General features: G+C 37.9%; 1 protein-coding gene across 2 annotated transcripts in view; it reads right to left on the bottom strand.

Moving 5' to 3' along the window:
- The window catches only part of ITGA2 (integrin subunit alpha 2), a 64173-nt gene that overhangs the window by 18270 nt on the left and 27947 nt on the right, over positions 1-17956 (bottom strand). Inside the window, exons 5-19 of one of the 2 annotated variants that reach the window (XM_017746870.1) lie at positions 17794-17908; positions 17262-17389; positions 15984-16132; positions 14839-14989; positions 14245-14410; positions 12901-12974; positions 11437-11575; positions 8686-8831; positions 7838-7981; positions 5752-5955; positions 4850-4986; positions 3281-3420; positions 2153-2304; positions 982-1092; positions 327-409 (exon numbers count right to left, since the gene is read on the bottom strand). In XM_017746870.1, coding sequence (XP_017602359.1) covers positions 327-409; positions 982-1092; positions 2153-2304; positions 3281-3420; positions 4850-4986; positions 5752-5955; positions 7838-7981; positions 8686-8831; positions 11437-11575; positions 12901-12974; positions 14245-14410; positions 14839-14989; positions 15984-16132; positions 17262-17389; positions 17794-17908 — 2039 coding nt within the window. Of the gene's footprint in view, positions 1-326; positions 410-981; positions 1093-2152; positions 2305-3280; positions 3421-4849; positions 4987-5751; positions 5956-7837; positions 7982-8685; positions 8832-11436; positions 11576-12900; positions 12975-14244; positions 14411-14838; positions 14990-15983; positions 16133-16669; positions 17390-17793; positions 17909-17956 lie in introns of those variants that run through there. The other variant, XM_017746871.1, reaches the window with a different exon arrangement.

A 17956-nucleotide genomic window follows, 5' to 3' on the forward strand; every position in this document is an offset into this window, starting at 1 on the left:
GCTACTCTCCCAGTGTGCTCCTCTTCCCAACAGCAGCCAGTCAGACACAATTTGTCCAAATACGCCCTATGCCCTCATCTCTGAGGTACAAAAACTTGGATTGGTCTAAGCTGACAAGCGTCCTACTTCTATGTTTGTGTTCCTATCTTACCTCTTTTTCCTTGACTAAATTTAGATTAAAATGCCATTGCTTTTTTTATCCATGCTGTTTCGAAGTAGATGTTGAACTAGAAAGGCACTTTCCTCTAGAAATTCATCCAAAGCCCCCAGACAAACCGACTGGTGAAAACACTAGACTCCAACAGTTCCACTGATTCAGCTCTTACCTGTCATCTGCCTTCTGCTGAACATTCAGAACAAGATCACAGATACAAAGTTCATCTTCACCACAGTCTTTAATAAAAGGAATCTGGGGAAAACAAAAACATTTCCTGAATGACAGGGCTCAACCTTTAACATTATCTGCAGACACTAGAGTGCAAACACCTTCGAGCTGAAGCACATTCTTGGTTTGCAGATAAGAAAATCCCTCTGATGGACATTAAAAATTCTTGACATGTGAACGAGTGAAATGAGTAACGTGTTGCTACACGTCAACTGATCCAAGAATGGTACAAACAGGTTACTTTTCACTGACAACAAAGGTGATGTAGTCAAAGTAGTTCAATCTCTCTTTTATGTACCTTTTTATTGTAGAATAAACTGACCTGAAAGAACTCATCTTTGCCATCAACTGGAAATGCACATCAACAGTGACATGGCTGAACTAACATGCCTGTTATGCTACAGTTGCTGATGTGTGTATGTATGAGCAAGCTCATGCAGTACAGGCAAAGGTATAAAAGGAACCAGGGGACCGCTCCATATGACTAACACGGAACACCAGTTTTCACTTGCCTGTACCTCTTTGGTGTTTGTGGGGGCCACACATTATGGATGTGCATAACCACGCATTTCTGAATAGTAAATCTGCATACTTACACTGTAGGCCACAGATGCTGGAGAAGATATGTCAAGGACAGGGCTGGAGACAGGATTTGCAAGGCCAATGTCAATGCGCAAACTAAGTGAATTCACTGCGTCTGAAGGCTCCTGTAAAACATGTGGATCAGATAATGGCTGTCAGCAGAGAAAACAGGGTAAAATTGGTAATTTCTATTGTGAATTGAGAATGCGTAGTAAAATCATACTTGCCCTAAACAAGGAGAAACAACAGTTCAAAGCTTCATTTTTTAATGAAAATAATTTTGTGAGATTGACTACTATGTGCTCCTCTAGCTTAATAGTTTTCAATTAAAACTGCCATTTCCATGATAAAACTGATTTTTCTCGGATTCCTGGAGACTGTACACATCACAGTAACTACTAGCACTAAGGAACATGCAGATTATCTGCAGCTGTAGGAGCTGGCCCTCAAAGCCATCACCAGGTAGCTTTCACTCTCATCTAGCTTCAGAAGTCAAATTCCTATTCCACTCTGCCTTACCATCACAAAGAGCAGCTGGGCCTGAGTGACACTAAAACACAATAAACTCCTTGTTTCCTCTTTTTCTCAGTACTGGATGAATCACCTTCTAGCCCTATGGCACACCGCTCCACAGGGCATTAAATGTGATCAGTAAGTCATTGCAAATCAAAGCAGGGACTGAAGTCCTCTACCTAACCTAGTGTCATGCAACAGGGCTTAAGGCAACTCTCAGGGCTGTGTTCAGTCTTTGTTTCTGGAGAAAAGTGGAGACCTGGTTATTTTTATTTAATTCCTTGGTGTACACCAGGAGTTAGAATGCACCTGAAGTCTGCCTGAATGTTAGTGTGAGAGAAAACATTTGTATGTATGTCTTAGTTCCTACAGAAGAATCTACTCAGAGGGAAATTAAAGTCTATTTAAAGTATAGACCATGGGCTTTGTGTTACACTAAAGCTGAATAACATAATTAAGAACTCCCTTTCCTGTCCTAAAAATCTGTACTGAATATGAGAGTTATTAGTTTCTATGATATCATAATCTTATTAAGTATTTTTCAGCTGGGGGGATTTGGGAAACATAAATAATTCAGTACACCATGCATGAAACTCACATTAGAAACAAAAAATTGATCCATGTCTTCCTCTGATCACTTTGTTATGCAAGACTACTTGCAATTGCACTTACTTGTACACTGAAGACCTCATGAGCACAATTCTCTTCATGATGCACCACAAGATCCCTCTGCATGTACCTTTCATTATTTTCTTTGAAAAATCCTCTAGAAGTCACTCTGGAGGACTGGAGATCTGCATCCAATGTTGCGTTGTACTTTATAGCTACAAGAAGAATAACAGTACATTTTTCACTGATCATGGTTGCCTGTGATCTCATTACTATGCTCAATATTGTAGTGACCAGGCTTTCCAAACCACACTAAATATTTCATGTTTTTCATAGCTGGCTAAACACAGAGCAGTTTCAAAATGAAAATACTTTCTCTTGTGTTTTGCAAAGCAGTCAAACAGGTTTAGGTATTGATATAAGTTCTGGTCCACTGGGAGCACATTAAATGGCAATCAATCCAGGCTCCACTGCAGATGTCTGAGCCTGCAGCTCAGGCAAGAAGCCAGTCAGCAGGGCCAGGATTACTCTAGGTAAAGGGGCCTTGCAGCAGTATCACTGAACTTAGAGGTGACTTTAAGGAATCTGCATCTTCTGTTCAATCACATAATAATTTCTGCTGCCTTCTCTTTGTGTTATGACTAATATGCTGTGAAAGTTCACGGTTAATTTATAGCTTAAAATCATGAGTTCCTAAAGGCACTTCATGTAGCACTGAAGCAGTCCAACTGGTGTTATCTGTGAGATTGAATTTAAAAACTTAATGGGAGCCCACTGCTGGTCACAGAAATATTCACTGTCCTCTGAAAAGAAGAGCTTCCTCCCACTGACAACTGCACTGCAACCAATATCTGGAAAATATTTAATTTTCTTTTTCTGAAGAGAGAAGAAAAGTATGGAGTCTGCTGTTGAAACCAGAAGGTTGGAAAAACCCAGCTTCTCACTAACAACATTTTTTTTTGGGATTGTTGAACAAGGATACAGCTCCGCTTTATAATGTTAGTTCCCCACTTTTTAAAGATTATGTAGCCAGTGACGAATTAGGTCTGAAAACCACTTTCTCAAGAACTTAATGTTTATATTGATTTTGTGATTCTTGACATTCAATCTGTCTTTAGACTTTCCATTACTCATTTGAATAATGGACTTTTGAAGAAATTAATATAAGACAAGTCATTGAAATACTCTTACCCACTTGATTATTTTTCTTAGCAGGTCTAAATGTAGCCTGAAAACATATTTTGACAGTTATGTCCGTATTCTTGTTCAGCAGACTGATTTTCTCAGGTTTAAAGGAGGCAGTTATGGAGACATTTGCAATGCCTCTTGACCTGAAAAATATGTTTTAAAGGTTACATGGGTTTTGAAGAACATCTGTAAATGTTAGCATTGATTTTTATGGTTCCCAATGTAAACTTCTTTTAGTGGCACTGGTAAAATTAGTTTTCCTTACATATGAATGAATTTGTTGATATAGTAGCTTTCAGTAATGACAATAATATTTTCATGTCAAATTAATAGATAATTAATGTATTAGTCCTAATGCTCTAATCAATCCCTCAAGGTATCAGAGAATGAGGCCCTTGGCCTGTTTTCCAAATAAGTAACCTTCTTCTGCTCCTTTAGGGAAGTTACTGAGCTCTTCTAGAAAGGTGATAATGAGCAATTCTTCATTTTATTTAATAATCTAATTTTTAGAAAAAACATCTTTCATGTAATTAATGAAGATTTTGAAGAACAGTTTCAAAGGAGCCCTACATGTTAAAGCAAACACTTTAATCAAAATGAAACACATTAATCAGCCCAAATGTCAGAGTGAAAGAAGAATGAGCATCTTCATTAATCAAATCTAAATAAATGCTGGTACTTCAAGGAGCATAATTCATCTCGAATGAAATTCCCAGCAGCAGCAGCAGTCAAAGGTCCAAACTGACCGTTCATTTTTAATTATCTTGTTTCATTATGAAAGAAGCAGCAATTCAGTGATATTTTTCTTACAATGGGGAGCCTCAGGCAAGAAGACAGGCAGCAGATAGAAAAAGGAAACAGCATTTGAATTTAGCTCTTCAAGCAAGGCGTGAAAGTCACACCCTACTTAGGCAGGCCGAAGATTTGGGTTCTGGGAAACCTTTTTATATTTTGTGAAAGTACTCAGACTTCTGTGGCAAAGGCCATGGACCATTAAAAAGATATTTATTGCCAGAAATAGGTGTCAGCTCTTTATTACTGCTCTCTGGCCTTGCCCTGCAGGACAACACTCCCCCCATACCAGCCTACCAGCCAGAAAAAGTCATGCAGGTTGTGTGAGAGGTGGTTTCATCTGTCTCAGGCTCAGCTGTCAAATTTATACTGTGGCTACTGAAGTACACAACCTGCTGTTACAAATACTCTCCATCAAGCCCCGTTCCCTGCTGCTGTCCCTTCCCTCTGGACCATGTGTCTGCACAGCAGTAGCAGGCAGATGTGTCCTGAGCCACCCCAGCAGGCTCTGCCACCTGGCTTCCTCCCACATGCCCTGGCTCTCCCTCTGTGCTGCCTGGGCTTTCAATGGTTTAATGGTAAATGCTTAAAAGAGATTTAGTCTAATGCTCTTTTTTTAGCTAGTTTTGATAGCAGTGATGAGGCACTAAGCGTGTTAGCACTGAATATGTGGAACAAAAGAGCTTTTTAATTTGCTTATTTTCCTCTTCAATTAACTAAATATTCAACTGCTGCATCTGAATCACTAATTGCTTCCTTTCTAAGAAAGAGTATACCAACCATAGCACAACCACATTTCCGTCAGCACCAACTGATACATCAGTAATGTCATTGTCATCTAAGTCTCTATGGCCATCTACTGATCTTCCAAAGAACTGGAGTTTTTGTCCAAAAGCAGAATCCGATCCTAAGATTTTCTGGGAAAGAGAGTTTGGTTACTGAGTTTGCCAAAGCATGCTTAAGTCTGTAGATTAATAGATTTTCACTGATACTCCCTGTATATCCAATCTATTGTCTAAACAAAATGCATTTGTGGGTGTTTTCTCAGATGCTTTTTTAGCACTTCTTTCTCCTCTGTTGGAGCAGACAAAGGAGTAGACTTTTCTATCTTGGGAGTAGATCAGCTAACTGACTGCTGTATGCCAGATACAGATGGAAACTTTTCCCATTCACATTGAGCAACTCAAAGAATATGAAGCTTAATAGGAGTTCTAACAAATTACTTTTTCTGCAACCAGAAAATCTGCATGGAAAGTGGTATTAGATTACCAATATAGTATATATGAAACCCATTGAAAGACTTTCCCTTTAATACTATGTATAGGTAATTTGCAGAGCTGGGATTTATCTAATCTTCACTGTACATCAACACTAAAAACCTGGAAATAATGGCTGTCAAAAACATTTAGGATATTAGCTGACTTCACACTCAGGCATCAAAAATGGCTCAGAATGAGCATCTTGCACATCCTTTTCCTCCATATGGTTCAGTTATAAGCACCACAACATCAACTTGGGTATGCTGAAGGAAGGAGAGTCACAAAACGTGAAATAAACCATGAGAATAACAGTACTCCTTCAAGAGGATGAAACAGTAGCCAATTAAAACACAGGAAACCTTCAGTTTTCCCCTAGCAGATCTTAGGACACTGAGTACAGCATTATGCAACAAAGTTGTTTACCTGAGAATATTTGGTACGTATAGTCTTTTGAAATCCATTATAAATGTAAATTGCTCCAGAGTTTTGGTTTTCCAGTGGTGCACCTATTACAACATCATTAAAGCCATCCAAATCAATGTCTGCAAGTGCTGCAATTGCTGATCCAAATCGTGCATTTTCTGACCCCTGTGGACCTCTCAAGAGTTCTCGTTGATCCAAGATTCTCTTTAAAAATTGAAAAATAAGAAAAAACCGAAACACAGCTATCATTGCATCAGATTATTCATAGGAGCAGTATCTATGTGCATTGTTTTTGGTTTCTGTCTTCCAGTACATTCCCCTCGGACAGCTCAACATTGAATTCCTTCCCCATTGTATTGCCCATTCAGTTTGCATTATGTCTCAAAGTCTTGGCAAGAATTACACAGCAAAATCAAAGCATGCTATGCAAAGTACTAAAAGCAAATATAACCATATGTATGAAGCTTAAATGCCCTCACTGTCCTCATCTGACTGTTCTGAAAGTTTCACAATACATTGAAAAGTACAGTTTCCAGTTTTGGATTACCAGTTTTTATGCAGAGGGAATGGAAATTATGTAACTGGACATAATTCTTTGAAACAGAAATGGAATTTCCTTACTAAACTAATGCAAAAAGCATGTGTCCAAATCGTAAACTCCTGACCTCTCCAATGCCAATGAAGAAAGAAAGACTGGAAATCTTCATAGTTAAGTAATCCCATTTACACTAGATAAAATGCAATTCTGGCAAATAGCTTTCTCACCTTTAACCTCAGTTATCATGCTGTGCTTAAAATTTTAGAAATAACAGCCAAGTTATTTATTAAAAATGACTAGAAAAGTATTACTTGTACAACAGGGACAACTTGCACAAATCCAGATTTTTTTAAAAAATATTAAAAAATATCTTTCATTATTCTTTGGTATTTAAAATTTAAATAATTTTAAACCTAATATTTGACAACAACTACAAGTTGTAATATGGTCTTCCAATTTATTTGGTTTTCAAAGTAAAAAAAAAATCCTTTCATTTTTCTTTTCTTTCATATTTCATGTCTGATGCCACAGGCACAAAGACCAGTGTCAGCTGCCAACCTTCAGCTCCTTCATCTACCTTGAAATTTCTTTAGGGTAGTTTCCTGTTGCTTCAGGATGGTCTGACTGAGGTCCTGCTGAGGAGGGTGATCCTTTCTCTCTATTTACTTGATTGCAATTTACCTAGTAAAGAGACCATTTTCTGTTTTCTCAGATGGATGGCAGATATTAATTTGCTTTGAAGACACCCAGTGAATGAAAGACTGTTCAAAACTGCCAGAGGGCTCCATATGGTTAATACAGATATTCTGGAAACACCTACTACAGGTCTGAATAAAAAGCGCCATCAGTCAAGCATCAGACAAGTAACACAGCTTTACTGGATAGAGGGGACAACAAGAGTTATAGTAACCATCCAGTGTCAGAGTCTACAAAACAATACAGAAAACTGGTAGAAGAGCATTTCTTCGAACTGCTTTGAGAATACTGTCAGGCATTGAATACATTCACCAAGATCAAATGGCAGATTAATTAGCAAAAGCCTTGCGCTAAGTTTTTCAGAGATATGGCCAACCCATGCTATATTACCATGAAGCACATTCCTTGGTACTAGGACCAGGGAGACACCAAGAACACCAGGCCCCTGACCACTAAGAGTGCTTAGCTACTGTCTTGCTCATTTGCTCCATTTTGGTCTGTTCCAGCTGGCTAATTCCCAGATTACATGCACAAGCAATTCTGGGGAAAGTTTGCAGCTGCTGCTGAAAAGCAGAACACATGAGGCAGCACTAGAAAGGCCTCCACACACAGCCCTCTAACCAGGTAGGCTTGGCACCATTCATCCCTGCTCTTATGCCACATCCCAGGAAATGCACATGCTCTGTTTCTTGTTAAAAAAAATGTCACTTGAAATATTTCCAACACTTTGAAAATGTTCACTCAATAGTGACTTAGAAGATCTGGAGAGGCCAAAGGCCTTTTAGCCTGCATGTGGCCAGTCTGATTTGAAAGAAACTAGCCTTAAGGAATGCTGGCTTGAGCCATTTTTACCTTTGTGACGGAAAACATGTATACTCTCCCTTCTTCTTTCTTCAGGTCATTCATAAACATTGGTGCACCCACAAGAAGCACATCTGTCACAGAATCCCTGTTGACATCCACTGAACACACCACACTGCCAAAGTAGGAGCCAATCTGAAATCAGTAGTAAATGGGTTGTCACTGCATATGCTTTTTCTGAATCATGTTTTAGCACCTGATTCAGAAAACTTACAGCCAGTAAGATTCCAGTACTACTAAATGTTGCTGAATAAAATTACTTTGTAGCATACTTCAGTGTTGGAAGAATCATATCCTTACCATGTTTCACTGTTTCTGTCCTGTAGCTGCTACCATGGCTTTACCAGTCAGCAATACAAATGCCAATGGAAAGTAAGATATGGGAAGTACATTTTTTTTAGAACTGCGCTTGAAACTACCCAACCTCTGATCTACTCTCAGATTTGTCTTACGCATGATACCAAAACCACCTAAAATCATTCCTCTTTTCCAAATAAGAAAAAGAGATTGAGCTCCCAGATCTGTCTTCTGATGTCATCTACTTCACAACTTCTCAGGCAGAACAGAGTTCACTGAGTCTCTCCCAGTTTGAATTGTTGACAGAAGGATACATTAGTTAGGTTTGTATATTATATTTCACCACTAATTGGATGACTTCCTAAAATACTGTTTAAGAGTTACAGCCAACCTCATTGAAATAGTCTAGTGACAGAGAAAATTTCAAGTGGATTCTAAATGCTTGGAGAGAAAGAGGAATTTTCAAAACTAATTGCAATTTACTGCTGGGTCAATAAAAACAGATTCCCGAAAGTCTGTATTCATGACCAAAATATACTTGCCTGCTCGCCTCTCTGTGACTGCACAATTGCAATATTACCATCACTGTCAACATCAAAAACCACCACTCTGCCAGTGTAGTTGGATCTTGGCGCACCAGCAACAAAATACACAGAGCTCATAGTTGAGAGAACAGCAACAGAATAACCTGGGGATAGAAGCCAATATTTAACATGTGTGGGAGACCATTAATTACAATTCATCAGTTGGTTATCCATAAAGGCATGGAGGATGAGTCAATCTGGTATGTTAATCACAGAGAATGATGGTTCCAGATGGGAAGTTATGCTGTCACATAAGCATAAAATTTGCAATATTCCCCTGGAGAGAACAATGACACACGCATCAAGTCGAAGCAGGTTTACAGAATCACATGGACAATAGTTTAGCCTATTCAGTAAAATACAGACCACGAAAATGTCATGCTTGTGAAGGAGATAGGAAAAAAAAGTGCGAAAAAAAAAAAAGGGAAAGAAGAAATAAAGAGAAATATGAGATTTACATTTGGACCAGTCTTCAAACTAGGGAGGAGGAACACCTAGCTTCTGTAAAGTTTGCAGCACATTTTCCCACAGCTCACCAAACCACAGACCAGTGGTTTGTCTGAATAGAACAGGCTACATTAACAGCTTGTCAGCTGGGAGGGTTGATTGAACTTCTTTGAACATTTTAATCCTCATTACCATTATTCTAGCATTTACTTGCTTTCAGGAAACACTGTTTAATACCTGCAAAAATGTAACCATATTTTAGCAGTATAAATCTAGCATTAGTACACACTTTACATTTCGGTGGTTTAGTTCCAGCAAATTTATTTTAAGTGAAGAAAACAAAGTCATCCTTTATAAAGTCTATAGTTAAAGACAATTACAAAATGCCAGTGATGGGACAGAATATGCAGATCTTTAGCAACCTGCAGGACAATACAAGGAGCACAGTCTAAAAGGATTATGCCTTGATCTTTATATTATACCAGTCTAATTCAGAGTTTTGTTCAGACACAGTTTTTCTAGGGTGAGGACAACTTTTGTGACTGGAAGTTCAATGAGCAACAAAACAAGATTTTATTCTGCAAATTAAGTACACACCTTCCTAATTAATACAGAATACAGTCATTTGATGTGAGGGGGTGCAGTGCAGAACAGGGGCCAATCAAGCAAGTTGTGATGTTCTAGCAGCTCTTTAACTTATGTTCCCCCAGGCTGGTGAGAGAGAGCTGGTATGGAGAGCTCCTACTGGAGGACAGAAAGTGGAGGGGAAATGAACGGACAGAAAAGGGACATTGTTTTCTCCAGAAAGATTTAAGCAAATGCACTAAAACTGCCTTGTAGAGAAAGGAAATTACCTGAGCTTTTAAAAATTATTAAGAAAATGAAGTAACAGAAAGTCTGAAGAGGTCATACATGCAAAAGAGCTATGGCTCATTAGGTTTGGTTTAATTTATTCATTTTGTTGGATGCAAGTAATGCTGAGTCATAGGGGAAAAAAGAGTATATTGGTTGCAAAGACAGCATATTATTAAATAACTTCAAGAATAAGAAATTCATAGGTGCTTAATGTAGTAGCATTATTCAGGGATGAAACAGCAGAGCAGGCATGTTGAAAGTTTACAGAAAACATTTAAATGAATTGAGAATAGAGAGTGACTGGCTTTATTGGGTCAAAAAACATGTCAAAAATACATAAGGAGATTATAAGTAAAATCTCTATTAAATGGTAGCAATATTCGAAAACTACAAACTGAAGTGGTAAATGCTAAGAAAACAGCAAGCATATATGAAACAATAGAAAGCCAATCAGCTTCTCATCCACATCAAACTGGGGAAAAACACACAAATACTGTAACAGAAGAAACACATAATGATCAGTGTGATTCACTAAGCAGCCTTTTCAAATCCCATGATTTATTATGTCTCTGTGACTGTGTTGGCTTTGGCTGGAATACAGTTAATTTTCTTCACAGCAGCTGTTATGGAGCTGTGATTTGGATTTATGCTGGAAACACTGTTGATAACACAAGGATGCTTTAGTTACTGCTGAGCAGTGCTCACACAGTGTCAAGGCCTTTTCTGCTCCTCACCCCACCCCACCCCACCAGCAAGGAGGCTGGGGGGGCACAAGGAGTTGGGAGGGGACACAGCCAGGACAGCTGCCCACAAATGACTACATGGGTATCCCATTCCATATAGTGGCATGCTCAGCATATAAAGCCAGGGGAAGAAGGAGGAAGGAGGGATGTTTAGAGTGATGGCATTTGTCTTCCCAAGTCACAGCTGTGTGTGTTGAAGCCTTGTTGTCCTGGGGATGGCTGAACACCTGCTTGCCCATGGAAAGTGGTCAATCAATCTCTTGTTTTGCTTTGCTTGCATGCATGACTTTTACTTTCCCTGTCTGTATCTCAACCCATGAGTTGACCCACTTCTGGTCTTCTGACTATCCCCCACTCTCACTCCCCTCAAGAGGAGTGACTGAGTGTCTGCTTAGTTGCCAGCTGGGATTAAACCACAGCAGTGACAAAGACTGATTTTTTTTTTTAGCTTACCACTTTGATATTAGTAGAATTTAAAAACACAATAAAGTTTTTATTCAATGAACTGTTGACCAGTAAAAAATAATCTTTTTTTGACCGAAAATTCTTTTCATATTCTCAAATAATTTCTTAACACAAATCTGGCTAGAGGAGAATTTTCCAACTTCTTTAATATCTTAATCAAGGTTTCACACATTTCCAGATTTGCATTTCAGCCCCTTACCTAGGTATGAGCTATGATTTCTGTCCTGAAGAATCTTCTCAAACACCTGGCTCGGAAAGGTGGTGACTCTGTCTGAAGACCCCTGAACTACAGTTCCACTCCAGTCGTAGGCCCCAACAGCACCTAGCAGCAGAACATCCTTTAAAAAATAAAAGTCAACATTTTAGAACTACCTGATTTAGAAAAAGTATGAGCAAAGCTGAAGCTACCATGCCTAATTTCCTACATCACTGTGTTTAAGCCTGTGATGCAGACTAAAGACAGCAGGCAGCTGACTGGAGCTGTTCAGAGTTACCACTTATGTGTAAGACTTTACTGCCCTATTAAGAGGGATTATCACCCGTCTACTGGAAGAGGATAAGTGACTGCTTTAGTTCCCATGGCACTGCAACTCATGATAAAATGGGTTTATTTAAACACTGTGATAATTTCCTAAGTCTGTCCACCATGGGGTTGGGCTTGCTAAGTCCATGCTTTTACGCGCCCATGATCCTCAGAAGACTGAGGATCACACAGACCCAGCTGTATGAAAAAGCTAAAGCCCCTGTTTTGGCCAGCAAAAGTGCCAATGACAGCACACAAGAGCTGGTGCAAATAGATACAGTTTAATTCTTTACATAAGGAGATGTTCTTGAGAGATCTAAAATCCAAATTAGCATGGCTTATTATACAGAATACTTCATACAGAAATCCTTAATCTTGTACACAGAAAGCAAACATAGTTTAGTTTATTCAAGTTATTAAAATTCTTCACTAAACTGAGATACTGTTACAGAAAACTGCAATAAAATTGAATGTGTAATTTTCCTGAATAAACAACCATATGTTTCTCATTTTTTTGCCATTTCTTAGCATCAAGTTCTTCATAATTTAAAACTTTAATTTGTGCAAATACAGAGGACTTTCAAAAAATTATTTCATTCATCTTTAAAGGCTATGAGAAGGAAAAAACCTTCTTGTATTTTCAGTTGAAAGCTTATTGAACCACACTTGGATTTTACAAAGATAATCTTAAAATTGATTAGCATTAAAATATATCTGATATTTTGGTTCTAAGTTTTAAGTGAAATATGCTTTAAACAAATATTATTAACTTTATAATTTATAAAGAAATTATATAATAATTTTCAGACTTGTTTTATTTATATTTTGGTGATTGCCTACCAGCTTTACAATATAGTTAGTCACAAACATAGAGGAATTAATTTTTTCCTGCTACATGAACTCAGAAATCACTGAAATAATTATATTAATACATCTCAAGATGGTTACATGAAACAAACTATTATGCAGCTTTACTTATTAATATGTATTCAAGTTAAAAAAATCAAAAGGATTATTTGACATTCTCCTTGCATGTAAAAAGATCTTAAAATTGGACATTGTGCTTTTATTTCTCTTTTCTTGCACTCAAGTGTACATGCTTACTTCTATTTGTATCATTAAATAATTAAACTCACATACCTTTTTTTGTGAATAATATGCACTGAAGCCCACCTGTGACATTTCCATTTGGAAAGTATCACCTTGATCTGTACCTGGTAAAACAGATACGCATATATGGTTATCTCTATGTAGTCACACAAAATCCTGCCTTGCTGCCTCTGAGTTTAGCTGTATAGGGGGGTTGTATATATACACCAATTTGGCTAAAGCATTTACAAGCAATGGAAATCAGAGCTGATAAACTGTAGAAAATTTGGAGGATTTAACGGCAAATTGATAAGATGAAACCATGAGCCATGCTATAAGTCTCTTCCAAAAAAAGGGCAGAAGATAATGATGAAGTTGGTTTGAATCAGTTTGCACAGCCTTGTCACTGTGGCTGATCTCTTTTTGTGTTTTCTAGGAAGCATTAATATCCTGAAATTAACAGCTTTAGTAATTGTATATTCACAACTTTCAAATAGAACAGAAATTTTAATTTTCCGATAGGATTTTTAAAAACTGTTGGAATTCTCCTGAAAAATACTGTGATATCCATTTCCTAAGCTGGATAGGAATTCAGTGGGAGTACTCAGGAAAAAGACCTGTTCCCTTGCTTTGAGTAGCAGCATGGGCCTAGTAAAGAATAAGTGAAAGTGAAAGAGAAGATTTCATCCTGAGTGCAGGAAAATGGCAGCCATAAGCTCCTTAAAGAGTGTTGAGGGCAGGTTACACATCTCTGAAGCAAGGTCTGAATTTAACTTAAAAGTTAAAAGCTGGCTTTAGGGAGACAAAGCATCTCTGTGTCACCTCTGCAACACCTTCCGCTGAACAATACACAAGAGTAGGGGTGGTGCGAGGGAGGGGGCCTGGTAGGCACCGCACAAATTGCATTTTCAGTTCTGTAATTAGTTACCTAGTCTTCTGGTTTGCTTTGGTTTTTTTTGTTGTTGTTGTTGTTTGTTTGTTTGGGTTTTTTTGGTTGGTTTTTTTTTAATAAATTTAATATGGTTTAGGATTCACACAGGTGAAGCTCACAAGCATGAAGATGCCTTTATTCTGCTGGTGATAATAGCTCCAAGTATATTTGGTTGCATATGGAAAAGCTCCCATGCCTGAAGCCCAAGATATGATAGAAATTTACATCAACTGGGGAATGTTTTCCTCAAACTGCAAAAGTTAACTTGAAGCTCAGGCTAATTAGGGGTGGAGTAGCTGGGGGAACCTGTGAAAACAAGAGCTCTCCTGGTGAGCAGGGAGCAGCCTGCAGCTCCAGCTGCCACTTATTTTCACAATACTGCACTAGGCTGAAGCAAAATAAAATTCTAAGCTTGTCAGCTGGGAGAAACTGATCTAATTTTTCAGGGACATTGAGTATTTTACCTTCTATACTAAAAATGCGCTCTCCAAGCGTTCCTGCTTCTTCCAGTAGCGCAGCCTCAGATGACACATTGAAGAAGTACTTTTCTGTTGGATGACTAGCAATTCCCTTGATTTCTTTAATTAAGTTTTTAGTATCAAGTTCATTCCTTATTAAGTATCCCAAAACCTTGTTTAAAGAAACAAACAAACAGCAAAATAAGAAAAGTGAAAGAGATCATGGTGCTACTCCATTTCCTTCCATACTATTTTAGCAAATATTCTGCGTATTAAAAAAAAGTTACCTTTATTTGTATTACTGAATTGCTTATTAGGTTCATTCCTAGGCAAGGGACCATTCATACAGGAAAAATACATAAGGTATGGCAAAGGGGAAAACCACTGAAGTTGCTCAGGCAATTCTAGTCTTGCTTTTTCAGCCAGTGAAAAGACAAATATTTTCACCAGTTCATAGGATTAATTTGACTTAGTTTCAGTCTCACCAGTGTAACAATGTATGCATTATATACCACTTATGTATAGAACATGCACTTTCATACATACACAGCAAAACAATCTTTTGAAAATGCAGTAATGTATAATTTCAGTATTACTTACAGCAATGCCAAATCTGGTTATATTGTCTTCATTGCATTTACCTATCACTGTTTTCAAGTTGGATCCATCATGTGATTCACCATCTGTCACAACAACCATTACTTTTGTGGCTGTCGGGCGTCCTCCCGATTCAGGTGAGAAGGCATACTGTCTGTTATAAAACATTGGTTTATCACACCTCAATCCGTAATGGATGGAATCCAGCACATACACTGTAATGAATACCTTCATCACTGAATTAGAATAAGGTGCTTCTGTAGTGCATAAGTAATGTAACCAAAGAAGCAGAAAAAAAGACTGGAAGGATTGGATGGTGTTTCTGATAAAAATGTAAATTTCAGGAAAAACAGTATATTTTTTGTACTAGTATTTCTAAATGAAAAGGGGGTTTTATCAGAACTCTTAAAGTTTTATGACACCAGGAGCTGGCATCACCAAGCTCAGACAAAAGTGGAAGACAATTAATAAAAAACTTCTCAATTCTACTGCATATATGGACTCCATTGAAGGCTGAGTCTGTTCCTAAACCAAATTCTCAAATTCATTTGATTCAGCATGTATTTTGGCCTAGAGTTCTTCAAAAAACTTCAAAACAGCACCTTCCTGTTGAGAAACAGACCTGGTTTGTATATGTGTTCAGTCATAAAACCCTTTAAGTTTAACCTGTTTTTCACACTTACGGTGCTGCAGTGACAAACAGACAACAGACAAGAGGTTTTACTTTCTCTGCTATCAACCAAAGCCTGATCCACAAACACAAATGTTACTGCGCCCACTGAATCCCTGGATAAACTTTACTTCTTTCAATGGTTTTGTATGTTTCCTAAAACCTTGTCCACTCTGATGCACTGTCATGTTTAGAGATCTGTGACAGAACAAGCAATTCAGTTGGGTACCAGAATTACTTTAGAGTGGAGCTCAACCCAATGGTTAACAACATGCTTTTCAGCAATTCTAGTTTATATATTCCTGTACCAATCTGCATGGGACACTGCAAATGCACCTGATGGATTCTGCCTAGTGCTGGGAATCCACTCCAGAGGTCCTGGGCACACGGTCTTCCAAAGGGAATGAAATTCACAATGTTCTCATCGCCACGTAGAGTAAGTCAAACAGTTGCACCGTAAATCATCAATGCATCTCACCTTGCATTGTCAATGGCTTTGAAGGTATTAGTGAGATCTCCTCCCTTCTGAGATGTTTTCTCCATTGCTTTAACAACCTCATCCTTTGTTTGATACGTATTCAAGTTGAAGACTACACGGGGATCATTAGCATACTGAATTAAACCCACCTATGCAATAAAAAATTACATTAGATTATGATGCTTTACAATTAATTACATAGAATCATGATGCTTACTTATGTGTCAGGTTGGTGTAAAAGGTCTGCAGATGCATGGTTTTCTTTCAACACATGTAAAACCAGTTAAAAATAACACATTTGAAAAGCAAAGAAAGCTAAAATGCTGTTGCACTTCATATCATTTGTTATGGACTACAATACGTTACTGCAAACAATCTGAAACAGCAGACATTAAATGTTTGCTTGGTTACTTCTGGAAGAGCTGATGGATAGCAATAATACAAGGAGCTCTGGGTAAAATAAGAAAATAGCAATAGTTCTACAAGCTCAGAGCACCTCAGTCTGATCTCTTCTAAGGAAGTCCTAAAGGTTAGTTACTTTACAGCACTGCAAACCCTACTTATTTTTAATATAGGTGAAGCTAAAGCTGTATGATAAGATGTAAACTTAAAAAGAAAGAAAAAAAGAGAAGATGCTGAAGGTGAGGTTCAGAAAGAGCTGAGCAGGAAGCCTAGCTTTTAAGCACCTCACTTCCAAAGTAGCCCAAGGAAGAAGGCAGCCTTTGGGAGAGAGATTTCCAGTGCCCCAGTCTTTGTTCTCAGAACTGTTTAGGGAAAATGGACAACTGTAAAGACAGAAGATGTTTAAAACAAAAAAAGGCAATAAAATTTTCCTTACCATCATCAAATCAAAAGGAAAAAACCTCAAAGATCAGTGAGTAAACCAGCAGGAAAAGCTCCTGTTTTAAAGATGCAGCAGTTGGAAAGTGAGAGCTGTATGAAAAGCCCATTAAAAATCTGTTCTACTTTTATCATATCCCCAAAGGCTGTATTTTCAACTACTTTTACACCTAATGCATGAAAGAGATCTGACTCCCCTAGATACAACCTAGACTTCTATTTCAGTTGTATTTTGGATCAAATTACTAATCCCTTTCAAAATAGGAAAACTGTAAGATAAAATCCCCAGCACTGAATAGGATAACTGTGAAATCTGTGGCTTTGAGGGAGGTACTGTAGTTACACAAAATCACACTTGGTTGCCTTTAAAATTGGTTATTTTAGGTTTTGTTCTGTTTGGGTTTTTTTTGGTCTTTCTTGAATATGTCTTTGACTTACCTGAGTCTTGTTAACGCCTATGTCTAAGCCTTGTACAAATTTTTTCAAAAATGCTCTCACTGCATCCCAGGGATAAATGCTGTTTGACTCATCACAAACCACCACAACATCTATAACAGAAGAACACTCTAAAACAAAAATAAGAAGTGGACATTAAATGCACTTGCAGTCTCAGTATACTCTTCAGCTAAATCCAGAGGTGCATATTTAGGTCTCACACAGGCAACGCTTCGGATCAGAAGGCTTTGCCAGAATGAGGACTCAATAGGAGCATATGTGGGTTTTGAGCCTGCACTGGTGCGATGCCCCTGGATACAGAGGACTGAGACCATATTCACATCAGCATTGGATAACAATTTGTCAGCCTTTACATATCAATCACAAGGCTTTGCTTTTGGCACATACACTTTTTTAAGAAATCAAAATTAACAGTCCCCAACACAATATATGTTGCTATTGTTTGATATGTTTGGGTTTTTTTTTTTTAATTTAACTTAAAATTTAATTTTAAAATTTGCACATGTCACCTTACTTTGAACAGCAGGAGAAAAGCTTCTTAGGATCTTGAAACTTGGACTGATTTCAGAACAAACTCCTGTTGCATAGTATTGTCTTCCACACTGCTGTGCCCACAAGGGACCACAAGTCTTAAAAAATAACAACAAAAAGAAACTATAAAAATAAAAAATATTTGT

This window comes from Corvus brachyrhynchos, unplaced genomic scaffold, assembly GCF_000691975.1.
Source record: "Corvus brachyrhynchos isolate BGI_N302 unplaced genomic scaffold, ASM69197v1 scaffold324, whole genome shotgun sequence".
In the NCBI taxonomy this organism is placed as follows: domain Eukaryota; kingdom Metazoa; phylum Chordata; class Aves; order Passeriformes; family Corvidae; genus Corvus; species Corvus brachyrhynchos.